The sequence below is a fragment of the Triplophysa rosa genome, linkage group LG2, assembly GCF_024868665.1.
Source record: "Triplophysa rosa linkage group LG2, Trosa_1v2, whole genome shotgun sequence".
NCBI lineage: Eukaryota > Metazoa > Chordata > Actinopteri > Cypriniformes > Nemacheilidae > Triplophysa > Triplophysa rosa.
Window position 1 is genome coordinate 2,955,825 of NC_079891.1, and position 16,316 is coordinate 2,972,140.

The 16,316-nt window shown below is 39.3% G+C and overlaps 1 protein-coding gene across 2 annotated transcripts in view; it reads right to left on the reverse strand.

Moving 5' to 3' along the window:
* Positions 1 to 3,303: 3,303 nt before the first annotated feature.
* The window catches only part of usp2b (ubiquitin specific peptidase 2b), a 31,866-nt gene continuing 18,853 nt past the window's right edge, over positions 3,304 to 16,316 (reverse strand). The window contains exons 1-12 of one of the 2 annotated variants that reach the window (XM_057322071.1): positions 11,846 to 12,333; positions 8,891 to 8,941; positions 8,664 to 8,787; positions 8,464 to 8,575; positions 7,105 to 7,215; positions 6,392 to 6,456; positions 6,195 to 6,298; positions 6,041 to 6,118; positions 5,882 to 5,960; positions 5,671 to 5,778; positions 5,455 to 5,575; positions 3,312 to 4,613 (exon numbers count right to left, since the gene is read on the reverse strand). In XM_057322071.1, the coding sequence (XP_057178054.1) occupies positions 4,529 to 4,613; positions 5,455 to 5,575; positions 5,671 to 5,778; positions 5,882 to 5,960; positions 6,041 to 6,118; positions 6,195 to 6,298; positions 6,392 to 6,456; positions 7,105 to 7,215; positions 8,464 to 8,575; positions 8,664 to 8,787; positions 8,891 to 8,941; positions 11,846 to 12,004 (1,197 nt within the window). In that variant the 5' untranslated portion in view covers positions 12,005 to 12,333 and the 3' untranslated portion in view covers positions 3,312 to 4,528. Of the gene's footprint in view, positions 4,614 to 5,454; positions 5,576 to 5,670; positions 5,779 to 5,881; positions 5,961 to 6,040; positions 6,119 to 6,194; positions 6,299 to 6,391; positions 6,457 to 7,104; positions 7,216 to 8,463; positions 8,576 to 8,663; positions 8,788 to 8,890; positions 8,942 to 11,845; positions 12,334 to 16,316 lie in introns of those variants that run through there. The other variant, XM_057322061.1, reaches the window with a different exon arrangement.

Genomic DNA, 16,316 nt, shown 5'->3' on the forward strand with positions numbered 1-16,316 from the left:
ATCGTACCGTCTGGTTTGAAGGTGAAGCCCTTAAAAGCTACATTTTGACAGATATAGCATGGGGAAAGGATGTGACAGTTGAGAATTTTGCTGTCAGATACCGTTCCCCCTGTGTTCCATGAGATAGAAAGTTTATGCTTGTCTCACATTTACACTGTCGACCTTCAGGACCACAAGAAGTAGGTTCTCAGAGTTTCAGGGGTATAACTAAACATTTCAATCAAAGCAGAAGAACGTATTATGACAACTAAGAATGTTGCTGTCAGATAAGGATCCCCTGTGTTAAATAAAAAAAATTCAAGGCCTCAAACCAACAACTTACCAATCACAAAGCCAAAGCACTAACCACTACACCAGCAGGCCTATTATATGGTTTGGCTTGAAGGTGAAGGCCTTAAAAGCAAAATGTTATGTATATATATATATACATATAGCAACAGTGAGTTTGTATCCTGGGGAACCACTCAGATAAGAACACTTTAATGTGTTTAACTGCAAGGTTTATTTGTTATGTTAGAATAATAAAAAACGGACAGATCGAATCCAGAAATATACCTAAGTGTGTTAAAATAGCAGGTAAAAGAGCAAGCAGTCTCTCTCTCTCTCTCTCTCTCTCTCTCTCTCTCTTCATCTCACTCTGCTCTCTCTCTTCTCGTCTTTCTCATTCTCTCTCATTCTCTTTACTCTTCTCTCACTCTCTCTCTCTCACCATCCAATACATCAGCACATCAAATATTTATCTTTCCTCGCCGGCTACTGCTTTATAAACACACTCCTGTTTAATTCCACATGCAGAGCACATCTGAAGGCAAAGAGGATGTTATAGAGACAGATCGGCCCTGAATTGCAAAACTTTTGTCAGTCTGATATTGTCAATCATAAATCTATCACTGTGTATAGTAGCAAAAAGTACACCAGCATTATACAGTGACCCATCAAAGTGTTTGGATACTTGATAATGTGCGATGTTAATCTTTTCCCCTCCAAATACCAAAGCAAGCGGCATCTGCAAATACTTTTTGGATTTTTCAGAAACATCTTTTTCATTCTTAAAACTACGATTTGGCAACTGGTCCCACATTGATGTTTACTTTATGAAGCAATTTCAGATATTTATTTTGTCTTCATTTTGAACAGTGAAATGTATGTATGGTTCAAAACATAACAAAAATCATTGTGCCTGTTTTATCTATCTTGTAAAAATATTTTAGATTTTATTCACATATAATATTATACTTATATATAGCCTACAGTATATATTTTATTTATATTTTAGATATTTAATGTTTTTTTTAATATATATATATTTATTCGTTTTAGATTTTCTTAAATGTAAAAAATGTATAATGTCACTTTGTACTTAAATGACACCCAAGGACATCATTTATCAAACCCTGTATATTAAAATTGTGTCATTGAGCTTTAGTGTAGTCTGATGGTGTCGAGGTTAGTGGTGTGCTGTATATACAGAAGGGTTAAAGAGCAGTTTGTCACTACAGTAGAGAGAAGGCTTGAATTACAGCAGCCAGTAGAAGTGAGATAATTCTCTCCTTCTTCTCACAAATAGGGCTCTCTTGAACAGATCATCTGTCTAAGCCTGGAAACCTAATCTGCAAAGTCACTAAGAGCACACACACGGCCAAGCCACTAGAACACTCAGACAGAACACATCTATACTGTATGTATAATGCACACACACACACAAATCATTTTAGGGCCTTCTATGTGCCTGAATGACAAAAATGCACTGATTGACTGCTTCTTTATCTATATCAAGATGCTCATGTGCGCACAAACACACACACGCGCACACTGACAAACAACATGTGACAGTAATAAGCTCAGTGACATTAGATGGATTCTGTATGCAAAGGTCATAGTGAGGAGGCTGGTGACCAGAAGTGTGTGTGTGTGTTTGTGCATGAGCATCTTGATGAAGTGTGTGTGTACAGGTGCCATCAGTTCAGTTCATCACCAGGTCAGTATAAAACAATAGAAGTCTATGGCAAGTCCCCACAAAGATACCAAAAACAAATGTGTGTGTGTGTTCTAGTAAACCCAAACCAAATGTACCCACAGATGTAGGGGGATAAAATATAAAGTTTGTGCAGTATAAAAGTCATTATGACTTTTAAGTTAAAGGGATACTCCACCCAAAAATGAAAATTCTGTCAACCCCCCCCAAGAAAATATTTGGAAAAATGTCAGCAACTGACATTTCTGGGACATCATTGACTACCATAGTAGGAAAAAGTGTCTTTTTAAAAGTGTTTGCTTTCCTAAATTCTTCAAAATATCTAATTCGGTGTTCAACAGAACAAAAAAATGATACAGGTTTGGAACAACTTGAAGGTGAGTAAATGATAGAATTTTCATTTTTGGGTGAAGTATCCTTTTAAGTTCTCATAAAACGAGAGAAAACTAACATCGCCCTCTAGTGACAGTACACTGAAACTGTCCGTCTCGTGGAAAATAATAGTTTCCTTTGATTATTTGGTTTAGCCTTTTCTTTCATAACAAACTTAAAAGACCAATATCATGAGAGCTGACAAAGATAAAACTAAAAGGTCCAAAAGTGAATGATAATAAACTGAAAAGAGAGAGCATCTATAACTTTGGGCCATAAAAATGTGAATTCTCCATTAAAAGAATGATGCCAGTGACAGCTGTGCCATGTCAAAAATGAAAAGAGATTACGCCGCACACAAATAGTGTGTGTCCTCAGATATCAATCTAGTTTAATATGTAGTGAAAGGGAGATTTGCATCATTACTTGCAGCTGATAAATCTGCAGCAACTGTGTGATGCTTTCATGTCAATAAAAGGCAGAATCTCTGAAGAATGTTTCCAGCACCTTCATGAATTCATGCCATGAAGGCAGTTTTGAAGACAACCAGGGCTCCATCCTCACACTAGCAGAGTGTACCTAATAAAGTGTCCGGTGAGTGTATGTTTATGAACATAATGAACAATGTAATAATGCAATGGCGCACTTACAGGCACATCTAACCTTGTTCTCTCTCTACAGAAAAGCTTTTTCTGGCACATAATAGTTAAAGGGATAGTTCATTCAAAAATGAAGCATTTTTTATCAACCTGTATGACTTTCTTTCTTCTGAAGAATATTGGTAACCAAACAACACTAAATCACATTGACTTCCATTGTATGAACACAAAACCACTGAGACATTTCTCAAAATATCTTCTTTTGTATTCCGCTGAAGAAAACGTCATATGCAGATTTTGAACAGCATATGGGCAAATAAATGATCATGGAATTTTAAATCTCAGGTGAACCTATTTCTAATGTAGTAATGCCGATAAAACTGTTGGTGTAGATATTTGTTTTTATTCATGTTTACATACTTGACTTTTAAAAAGCCAAGGGTATTTGATATGCAGTACACTAGTCACATGTCAGACACAAACTTAGCACTCATTTAAAATCTCTCTGTAGAAAAAAACATTGTCTGGTTTAAGCACAACAAAAATCTACATTCACAACATTCACTTTATAAATAGAGCAATAACACATAAAGACACACTCGCTCTCTCTCTCTCTCTCTCTTACACACATGCATCCTCCTGGTGGCTTTCTGTCTGATTCAGACTCATTCTCAAAAGAATATATACTGTCCCTGACAGAATGAGGAAAACATATTAAGGCCTCTTCCAAAGCTTATATTCCCCCTGGAGGAAAAACGTCGAGTTAGCAAAATTATACAGATGAATGAAATATTCATAGTTTATATTGGGTTAAACAACACCTGGCCCCCAGAGGAAAGCAACCATACAATCATCTCTGTAATGTCGAAGAGTCATGCAAGAGTGTAAAACAATGCCCTTCAACGTGCATAATCTCTCAAAAGTGACCAAATTGCCCAAAGGAGGCGTATCTTCTGTTTGAAATAGTAAACAATCCATTAAAACATCCTCTATTGACCTATATGGTCTCTCTGCATGACCTCATTTTGCTCCGAGTAAAAAGCATTCATTTATTTTTAAATTAAACGTTAAACTAATGTTAATAAATTAAATACGGTAAGGATTGGGGTTGTGTTATGGTGACCGACTGTAGAGCCAGACAGCTCCGGTTACACAGTGCATAGAGTCCTAAAATACCAGTCTCACACACACACACACACACACACACACACACACACACACACACACACACACACACACACACACACACACACACACACACACACACACACACACACACACACACACACACACACACACACACACACACATCTTGCTTATTCGAGGTAGTAGTTCATATCCCTCGTTCATCGTCCGCCGTTTCAGCCTCATTTAAGATGCGTGATGCATGGAGAAGCCCTTACACTACAGTTCAGTCTAAACTCTCATCTCAGTCCATGACTTTTATTCACTTCCCCTTGGTTAACAGTCCCATGGCCCTCCACTGGAATTGAGTCCCGGGATCGGAGTATGTAGACCCAGTGCAAGAGCATCAGAAACGTTGTTTTAATCCAAGACTGTTTCAGCCTCCGTGTGAGATTGTTCACATTCGTGATGAGACTGCAGATTCGTAGAAGAGAACATATGCATCGCTGCTGCGCACCTGGCTGGACGACATGGGGCTCACCCTGAGAGAGAGAGACGATGAGAATTCTGCACACATTCAGTAAACAAACAAACAAAATAACGGATAGTATGGACAAGTCAAATTCAAATAGATTTGGGTAATGTTGTGAGTTCACATCGAGATCTTCAATAATATTGACTCTTCTGAAACTCTAATGTCAGAGACTTTTGTGAGATTTCTGACTCTTTTTCTCAAATATCTGAGATGCAAAAAATATTGATTCTTCGATTGTACTCGATCTTCAATTTAACGAAACAATATCGATTCGGGAAATCCCAGAATCGATTCTTAATGCGTGTGCTTTTCAAGGATCGCCATCACTCGCGCTGATATTTATGGGCCTGTTTTGAATGTTGAAATCTGTTTGAATTTTATAAACATGTTTCATATTGTTATGGATTTCAAATATAAAAATGTTGGTTACGCAAAGTAAAAATAAAAAGTAATTCCAAACATAATTGTGTGGGCTCTGTAGACGTGAATGTGTATTTCACTAATACAGCTGAGTAGGAGGGTTTCAGTTACCAGCATATATGGATTCCATGTCTGCAAAACTAGCATTTTAATCCAAGTACTGATAACTAATCGATATTGAATCGAATCGAAACCATATAAATAAGAATCGATTTTTGGTCGCAAAACCCAGCCCTATGTCAAGGTGAAATAACTGAGATATCAACGAGATCTCGTCTGTGATTGTTCTTAATTCACAGAAGAAAGGCTCTGGGATCATTTGTCGTCAGGTGTCAAATGGTTTTGATAGACTGCGATGCTAAAGCACATGCTTATAATCTTACAACATGTTATTTCTTTATACATCTTTTGGAGTCATGCGTATGTACCTGGAGTCATTGTAGGTGTACCACTCTCCTGTACAGGGACTGCGGCAGTACGCCGTGTAATGCCCACCCAAAGACGTCCCGCTGTGATTCGACACGGCGTACAGATTATACACTGTGTTTACTGTAAATACACAAAGAACAATCAAACACAATAAACCTGGAGCATAATACAAACACAGAGGGAACACAATTAATCCAGTATGTTGCAGGACTTACTGCAGTTATTGGAGGCAAACTCCCTGAGGTCCAGGTCTTTGAGAGGAAAGTTGACAAACGTGGACAGTTTGCTGGTTCGGACCCGACACTCTGAGAATCGTTTCAGATCTGAGAGTCCAAGAGTTAAGATCAAACCGTTTCACGCATGCTGAATTATTAATAAGCTTTCATAATGTGATTTATTCCGGCTGTCTGTTTTTAAAAAGGATACGAAGCACCAGGATTTTGGGAAATTTCTGAATCGTAAATTTCTTGGTGCATTTCCGTCTGGCTTTACATCTGTGGCATGTCTGCATGAAAGAAGAGAGATGATCAGGATGTGTCTATACTGTACACACGTGTATACACCGACTGTATACTGTACACTTACTGGTCTCTCATTGCCATCTAACACATCCTCTTTTGTGAAAAGACGAAGGCAATCCATCAAACTCACTTCTCCTGAGGTCTAAAGAAGCACAACAGTTGTTTATTATGCGTTTAGTAACACATAAACACACACACGTGTCTGTGTGTATATTCACCTTTGCGATAGGTAGAGACAGATCCCAAAAAGGATCGAAGACAGTTGAGCAGTAACCGCACTCGCTGCATGTCAATGTGCTCTTCAGCTGACCGACAAACAGATCTGCGATAGAAAATCGAGAAGAACGTTTACTAACCGGAGCAGAAAACACACACACGCACAAACACGCAGTGTTAATATTGCAAAGCGTCTCACCCACTACTTTGCTGTCCTCGCTCTCCAGGTACTTGTTCCACATTCTCTTGCTTTTCTCGTCGTCCCTGCAGATAACACACATTCAGTTTAAGACCCCGGATTACAACATGATCAACCAATCGGATTAAACATAGGTGACCCCGGACCGCAAAACCAGTCATAAGGGTCGATTTTTCGAAATTGAGATTTATACATCATCTGAAAGCTGAATAATATATCCATTGATGTGTGGTTTGGTAGGATTGGAACAATATTTGAAAATCTGGAATCTGAGAGTGCAAAAAAATCGAAATATTGAGAAAATCGCCTTTAAAGTAGTTAATCAGAGGCGCTGTGGCAGGCCGTTGGTAAGAAGAAACAAGTTCGTTTTAACGCTCTCTATTGGCTTACCGCTGTAATGACGTTGTGGAGTGTAGATTCTAAGCTTTACAGAGATACCAAACTTGTGTGGGTAATTCCCAAAGAGCGAGCAGCGGCGAGCGAAGTTTGTTAGCGTGTTTCCGGCCATTTTGCTGCATCCACTCGCAAAAATAAAGATTCGATATATTTACGGTAGAAAATTTACAAAATATCTTCATGGAACATGATTTTTACTTAGTATCCTCATGATTTTTGGCATAAAAGAATTGTTGTCCAGGGTCACATATTTCAAAAATAAATCACTATAGCTATCGATCTATCGTGCCTGAGACTCAAACACAATGCGTACTTACGAGAGATGATCAAAGTCTTCCACCGGGGCTTTGGATTTCACTGTCACCCTGTTGACTTCATTATGAAGCCCATCCAACAGAAACCTCAAAAACTCCTGAGCGTCTTGTTGACTATGAGACAGAAAAAATGAAATCAGTCAAGGTCCAAAATGAACTTTTTGCCACACCTGCACATAGTGATCGAGAATATTTACAGACCGCAAAACTGTATTTTGCATGATTTGATTGTAAGCAGGTTGTATTGATGACAGTGGGATTATTCAGTTGTTTTGCCAGCACGAATTTTTAAACAATTTCTAACACGTTTTTTTTGTCTTGTCTTCCAACAAAATGATCGAAACATCCTTAAAACAAGATATATCCACTATGAGCAACAAAATAACACAAGCATCAAGTTCATGCTTAAAATGTAAAATAATTTTAAATTACATTATACTTCTAACACCACGTCTACACCGGACACGACACGCGGCTTGTTCTAATGGGATTGTTGCGTGTGCAACCCAATTATAATGGGTTCTAATGCGTTCTATTGCGTCTTTTGTCGCGTAGCTCCACATTGCGTCTGATGTAGACATGGTGTTACCCCGTTATTGATCCAGCTTTTTCACGTTTTGAGCAAAAGCGGCACAAAATTGTACCTTTGTATTATATTACCTTTGCATCAAATTACAAAAAAATAGTTAACGTTAATGCGAGGGTGTTTCTTATACGGAAGTCACGGTAAATTTGACATAAATCTCTCTTTTGACTGCCGTCATCAGACTTTCTCTATTTTTTATTTTGTTGAAAGTAGTGAAAACACTATCGTTGAGTTTTTCTTTTGCCGTTTGAGAAAATGAGAACGCAAAAAATATACTTGTGGTAGTCTCCCTTCACCGCTATAGAAGTTTACCCAAAAACAGAAGTTTACCCTTCAAAATGCGCAAATTGAAATAAGGCATTGAAAAAGCGCCCAATGGAAACGCGTCAATTTCGCGTATTTTTTTAATCAACATTTAGTTTTTCACAAATCTGTAATGGAAACCTGGCTACTGACGACTTCCGTTGCTGAGAAACCCGGAAACGTGACAAACGACCATTGAATATATTTTGTTTTAAAGATTTTATTGTTAAGATAATTGAATTGAAAAACCAACTAAAAATCTCGTCGCTGTCCTTTTGAAACCTAGGATGTCCAAATCCGTAGTTTTTCAGGAAATGGACAAAAAAACGAAATACTGTGTTGTCAAAGTCGACAAGCACTATTGGTTAGATATTTGCAAAACCCAGCGACAAACATAAAGGATGACTAATAATAATGATTTATGGAGATATGAGGTTTCAGAAGCACAGCAGCGATATGATGTTGTTACTTACTTGTAGCCCACGAATCGAGGGGCGTATTTCTGGATCTGCATTTTGAAGTCTGATGGGCTGATGGCCTCATTGCTAGCTGACGTCCAAAGAGTCTGAGTGAGTTTGGCGAACTCTGGAGAAAGAAACACGCGCTTATTTTCACATCCATGAATCAAACATCTGTGCGCTGTGACGTTCTCATAGATATCTGCGCGTCTCACCCTCCATCAGTGCGGCTTTGGCCCTGCAGTTGTTGTTGAGGTCGACGCGGTGTGTGTTGCGCAGACAGTAATCCCTCAGATCGTGAGTGTTGCTCAAACACTGAAGTATGGAGTTCATGAAACACTACAGAGACAGAAGTGAGATGGTTTGCGTTTGATGCTCCCACAGTTAAACTGTGGTTCAATTCGTAAAGGTTTAACACGGCACGTTGCTGAGAAATACTCACAGTATTCCCAAGATTCCTGAGGCCCACCAGACCCTGAGCGTGCTTCGAGTTCTGTGAGGAAAATAAAGAGGTCAGTGGGATTTCTAAAGTGACCTTTGAGTTATGTGATCTGCATGTTAGCCAGAGATGATCGGTAAAAAACACGGCTGAAGTAGATTTGAATATGACTAAAGCCTGTGACTCACACCGGCCACATGGTTTGCTCGCCACAGATTGTTGACAACTCATGACGTAAGACGTGACAACATTCACTGACTAACACAAAAAAGATTTAGATTTTTCTGTAAAGATGTATGTCGCACGGTACATGCATGTGTTGTTGTACAGCAAACCAGTGCGTTTGTGCGCGAGCTGACCCAAGCACTTTCTCCGGGGCATTAAATAGCAAGCTAGCAGATTTAGGCCGAGACCCCTGCTGTCGAAGACTTCGCGCAAACAAACAATGCCCATCTGCCACGGCACGACGAAAACCATGAGCCATTTATTCAACGGCAAACAACCACATCCAGCGCATCCGTGTGAAATTCTGACAGGTCGGTGAGGCATGCTGATGATGTGAGGTTGGATATTCTCGACGCGAGCGCTCAGCCTGTTGACCGTGACATAACACAACGAGAAGATGAAGAATGAGTCACATTCAGAATCACTGTTAAGGTGATGTGTCAAGTCTTGGAATAGCAGCACTAACGTTCACAAGTTCTTGTGCGTCACGCTCTCATCGTGGGGATGTTTTAGAGGTGTCGCTGATGTTTGATTAAACGGATCCAAAGGAACACCTCTGAAAACACATGCATCAGCATCGCTATCAGCTTCCTTTATTGATTTATTTACTTCATGCCCAAACGGGATGAGAAGCCTCTGATGACATGTTTCTTCCCTACAGAAGATGAGAGAGGTGGAACAGATGGCCTGACTCAGCTGGGTCCATCTCTGGTCTTCACACCCAACTCTCAAAGCAAACGGACAGGAGCGGCTCGGCCGGACGGCACACGGACGGCAGGGTCTCGCGGCGTCTGCCTCTTCAGATATCTTCGGAGGGCTGCGAGCTTATTGGCTGGCACAGCTTGAAAGAAAGCGAACGGGAACACTGTGTCCTGACCTTAGTTTCTAGAAGCCGCGGCTGTCACAATCACAAGAACTCAATGAGCTCCGTTCCCAAAAGGTTAGTCACGTGTTCGTACTGTACCGAGTCACTTAAAGTGATAGTTCACGCAAAAATAAACATTCTGTCATCGTGTATCTTCAAAACATTTATATGACGATTTATTATTCTGTGGAACACAAAAGAAGATATTTTGAGAAATGTCTCAGTGGTTTGTATCCATACAATGGAAGTCAATGGGGGGAAATGTCCTTGGTTACCAACGTTCTTCAAAATATCTTCGTTTGTGACATAAATAACGAAAGAATTTTTATTCCATCCCTTTAAAATGACGCTCAGTGCTCTTCTTTATAATGTGCTAATATTTACTGTCTAGTGTACAAGACAATGTTTTTATTGGCTACAATTTCAAAATAAAAGACCAAAATCCAGAACATCTGCTCACTGTAACCCAAACGCAACCCTATTTGTTAATGATAAGCCACGGCATTACACTGTTATCTTTATGATTAACAATCCCGATTAAGAGATACTAGTGAAACTATGTTCAGTACTCATTAAAGTCCCATGCGTGTGAAGAAAAAGACCTGCTGGTGATTCTTGGAATGTCTTTGCTGAATACACAGATTACCACATTGCTTACGTAGTCCTTTTAAACAATACACCATCTAATTGTTTCTTGGTTGCATAACAAACGCTGGTCAATGTGTCATGGCCACTCCACTAGTTGATAACATGACGCTTATCAACTAAACGCTACGCTTGTCAATTATTACTGCATATAAGCTTTGCCGCCTTAATGGATATTTAATTTACATGTATGCATTTGCCAGACACTTTTATCCAAAGTTCTCTCAGTTTTTCCAACGCAGTTGCTTGTTAATGATTCCACATAAAATGACCATACTATACTTTAGTGTACTATATAGTATACAGTTAGTACTACACTTTTAACGTATATTACAGTATTCTGTATACATTATTATTTATACTACATTAGTATACTTTACTGTAATATTCACTATGGTGAAGTTCACAAGCACTTTATTATGTAAGAACTGTACTACAGTTTACCATAGTAAATACAGTAGTTTCCATGTGGGCTGACTCTGAATGTCTAGAAGCCTACAGTACAAACCTGGTGCACTAAAGATGATGCAGTCATCCTAGCAATGTGTTTTTTGAGGGTAATATGACTCAACATCATGACTCGATGTCGACCGTTGCGATTTACGTTCAAATGGATACTGCTTATGAGGTAAACCGTCCGCCGTGAGTGATTAACGCACGTAACGCGACGCAACAGCTGCGCAGGTAGATGGTGTCAGTCGCGTACTCATAGCCAGCGGCTCGACAACCGGCGTTACGTAACAATGCTTGCTGTCAGCGTTTACTTTATTTTTTATATTACACACAGCGCTTGCATTATACTCAACAAATACTCTACAGACAAAAAGCAGAGATATACAATACAATCCTACAATTATGTATAACGGGAGAGCGTTTCAGACGCGTTGCGTCTGGTAACGTTAGTTGATTAAAACAAGCAGGTCCATTCAATGTTGTTTTACCACCAATACTTATACTTTTGTAAAACCATTCTACTTCATAAAGATAGCAGCGGCGCAGTCCACATCTGTACGCGTCTACTTTGCACTTCTGCGTTTTCGGATCTAGAGTCATATTTACCAAACACGATCCGTCCTAGAATGTGCAAATATCACATATCGTTATTGTATTCGTGTATTGTGGCTCAGATGTTTTGTGTTGTTGGTGGTAACGAGTTTCACCACTAAACGTAGTTTGCGCACGGTTTCCAGCGCAGTTTACGCTTCTGGACTATTTAGGCTTACCTTAGCCTGGTTAATGAGAAGACCCACGAACGTGGACACCAGCATAGATCGGGACATGGTTGGACTCTTTCTGCGCAGATCCGGTTTGATGAAAGGGAAGACCGATGCCGGCGGCTCCTCCGGGACAGTCACCGTGTACGACTGTCTTATACTCGGCATTATGGCTTAAGAAACTGACAGCAAACGTCTCGTGCTCTGTCTTAATGTCACTTTAAATTCCCGTCTGATGCAGCTTTATCGTTTATCGTGCAGTCTTGTCGGACAGGTGTATTCCTCAGGTAATGACACGTACAGTCGCGGTCAATGTCCTTGAGCGAAATAGAGCTTCGCGTAAAACGGTCCACGAAGCGCGCACGTCACATGCACATAAATAACGCAATAAACAAACAATACAGGAAACTGCCCTAACGCGTGTTTTTATGAATTCTTCGGGTCGTGCGTTGTAAGCGTTCAGCACCAGCGATCAGTACCGGAATGACGGTAAAGTCAGTGAGCCGATCGGTTTTACTCCCGCGAGGACACGCCCCCTCGGCACGAGAGAGACCCACGTCACAGATATGCCTCATGTGCGCGCGGACGTCAGCCAGCAGAGGACAAGACCTTCCCATTCATCACTGACAGTACGCAAGAGCATGTCCGCTTCATGACCACGCGTTGTTTATTATGGCAACACTTAAACTTGTGTTTATAAAGCATCAAAAATGAATTCTTATCGCACTGGGAAGGTATTCATAATGTGTTGTATTACACATCATTTCATCACACGTTCTCTGCTCTTTTCTCTCTCTTGCCAACGGGTCAAGAGCTGAAAAAAACAATAGAACGCTGCCCAAAACACAAGAGAAAATCGAATGGATTTAATGGTTACAATAGGAATGGGGTATATGCATAAGAGTCGATGACGTACTTCCGCCAAAATCTCAGCCAGGCTGTTACATCCGGCGCCATAGGGAACAATGGCGTTTCGCTTCAGGATGCACATAGGGTTACGATGAACAACATGAGTATAATTATTCAAACTCCATACGTCGACAACCAAAAAGGAGAAGCGCTTCAGGCTATCCGTTTCAAGGTACAAGTGGATTTTTGCACTTACTAGAGGCATGATCACAAAGGCACTTAACAATGCTCACCTGTAGTGCTGTCGGTTCACCGGAAGTTGAGCGTTTTTTTTACTAAACACATCGTTATCACTTGGTGAAAATCCCCTTAGTGCTATGAGAGCGAAAGTGACCTAGCCGGCTGAGATTTTATAACCATTTAACCATTTAAACCATTACAACTTCTTTAGTGGTTTCTATTGTTTTTTTCAGCAGGCCCTGCTGAAAAAACAATAGAAACCATCAATGAAATTATAATGGTTTTAGTGGGTTTAAAGGGATTTGTATTGGTTTAAATGGAAACTGTAATGGTTCTACTGGTATGTGATGTATTCTATTGGTGGGATGTTAAATCCTACTGGAATAATGCCCAATACACACTACAAAAAGGCATTTTGTAATGGTTTTAATGGAAAAATCGAATGGTTCATAATGGTATTTTATTGTAAAAATTACAATTTCTGTAATGGTTTCTGTTGGGGTTCTATTGTTTTTTTCAGCAGGGATACCAGTAGACACCACAGTTTTCATTAAAACCAATGCAAATCCCTTGAAAACATTTAAAACTAATACAACTTATTTAATGGTTTCTATTGTTTCTTTTTCAACAGGGAGGTCTCTAGCCATTGTTTAAAGGAGTAGTTCAATTTCAAAATGAAAATTCATCATTCACATGCCCTCTTGTCATTTCAAACCTGTATGACTTTCTGTATCGAACCCATGAGCTTTGCCCTGCCCTACTCTGCACCGAAGGGTGCAACAGACCAGTGACCCAGAAGCATTTGTGTGGGAACAAACGCCTAGTAAAGCCCTACTGGTGTTTCTCTAAAGCTCTCCTGTGTCTTTTCACCAGCCTATTATGTAAGCACCATCCAAAGCATGGCAGAACTGGCCCTTTCTGTGCAAATAATTGCATTCATCTTATGAAACGCCGCTCTGAATCAAGCTTATATAAGAAGCTGTGTGCTGAGCCTTATACAGACGCCGGCCACAATCATCGGTGAAGGACATGCCAAAGCATCGCTGTCTCACTGCCATGACTAACAGATGTGTGTAAGAGAGAGAGAGAGACCGGGAGAATTAAAGGGACTGTCTGTTTTAAAGAGACCGGAATAACAAGCCTGTATGTAAACAAACCAGAGTGACACCAGGAGCACAAAGAGAGCGAGCACACATACTGTACAGTAAGCACACATTTACAAACACAGGCCATATGCACATAGTATAATCATTTCCTTTGATTAGCACAGGTTCAGATCGCATTTTACATGAAAAATCACAAAAAATAAAGATTGTTTTGTTTTGCCAGAAGAGAATGAAGCTTTTGGTTTTTGGGATTACATTTTTTTTGGCATTGCGACTATTTTTAGACAGTTGAGCAGATTTGTTCATTCAAATTCTTATTACTGTAATCCATCAGTTTTATTTGTTAATCGTGTGATTCTCGACCTTTAAAATAATTATAATTGTTTTTCTTGTAATTGTAAACGATTATTTACTACTGTTTTACGTTATTGTTCACACGTCACAATATTATATTGTATTATAGTTCTTTAGTGTAGTTTTATTAATGTTTTAATTTTAACATTTTAGTTATTTTAATTATTTTTTAAATAGCAATTTTGTAGTTTTAATTTTTTAAATATTTTTTTTATTTGATTTACTTTTGTAATTTAGATGTATTTATTTTATTTTTATTTTATAGTTTTTATTTATTCTCAGTTATTAATTTTATGTTAATCTATATTTTATTTGATTACAATTCATTATTTTAATTTTAATTATTTGATTTGATTTCAGTTAACTCAAATAATCACACAATGAAACAAAACATATTTATTTGTTTAAAACTAACCCTCTCTCTTTCTCTCAACAGGTAGTGGTCTAGCTTTTGTTGAAACCAGTAACTTTGTATTAGCACCTATTGTATTATTGCTCCTGTGTGACATATCGCTTATTGCTCCTTAAACTCTTTGTAAGTCGCTTTGGATAAAAGCGTCCGCTAAATGACTAAATGTAAATGTAAAAAAAATATATATAATATTTATAGTATTTTAAAATAGGCTTGAAAGTCACATCTGTTCACAGCTGAGAAATACTGTACAACACATTCTACATTCTGAAACAAGTAATGTTACCTTTATCCTTCTCTGACCCATTGTTCCTGGTCAAAGAGACTATTAAAAAGAGCAGTGAGGAGTACATCTCCAGCTAAAGCCTCCTGTCCAAATTGAAATGAAGTGTTTAACCTATAGAATTTGTACACACACTTTGAATGACTAGTGTTTACGTTACTGAGCACATCAGCATGCAGGGGTGTTGCACAACAGACTGCCACAGTCACTCTGCATGGCACAGAGGTCATTGCTCTCAAAGCAGCCGGAGGATTTGCAGTGGTAAGGGCGTCAGCCTTCTTTTCTGAACAGAAAATTCTTGGTAACTTGCCTCCTGCTTAATCATTAACTTTTGTAGACCCTTGAAACAGTTTAAGCTGGTTAGTGGATGAAGTGTTGAGTCAGCATGAATGAGGCTTGGTGGTGAGAACACAAGGTTTGGAGAAGTGAAGTATATTCTTCATTCTGCCACTGTATGCTAATGTCTTCCACAGGCTCACAGACACCGGGTGCATGACAGCAGGAGAGAAAAATAGAAAGGCTGCATGTGTTTGGCTCTATTATAAGCACCAGCTGTCGACGCAGACGAGGTGATGTCACCACAACCGCTGCAGTGACTCATTCTGAACCCACCAGACAGAAATAGAACCAAAACATCACCAACAACACACAAACACACACAGTTCCAACATCTAAAAAAATCACAGTGACCTCTCAGCACTTCCACACTCACACACATCACAACTCCAATATCACAAAAACATCACAGTGACCTCTAAATGCCTCCGCAAACACAATACGCACACACACACACACAGACCAAAACTGTGATATCGCAAAAAACATCACTCTGACCTCTAAAGGCTTCCACACATACAATTCCAATATGAAAAACATCACAGTGACCTCTAAATGCCTCCACAAACACAACACACACACACAAACATGAAGACCACAACTGTGATGTCCCAAAAACATCACAGTGACCTCTAAATGCCTCCACAAACACAATACACACACACACACACAGACCACAACTGTGATGTCCCAAAAACATCACAGTGACCTCTAAATGCCTCCACAAACACAATACACACACACAAACATCACAACTCTGAAATCACAAATACATCACAGTGACCTCTAAACACTTCAGCACTCACAATACACACAATTCCAATATGAAAAAAATCACAGTGACCTCTAAATGCCTCCACAAACACAATACACACACACACACACACACACACACACACA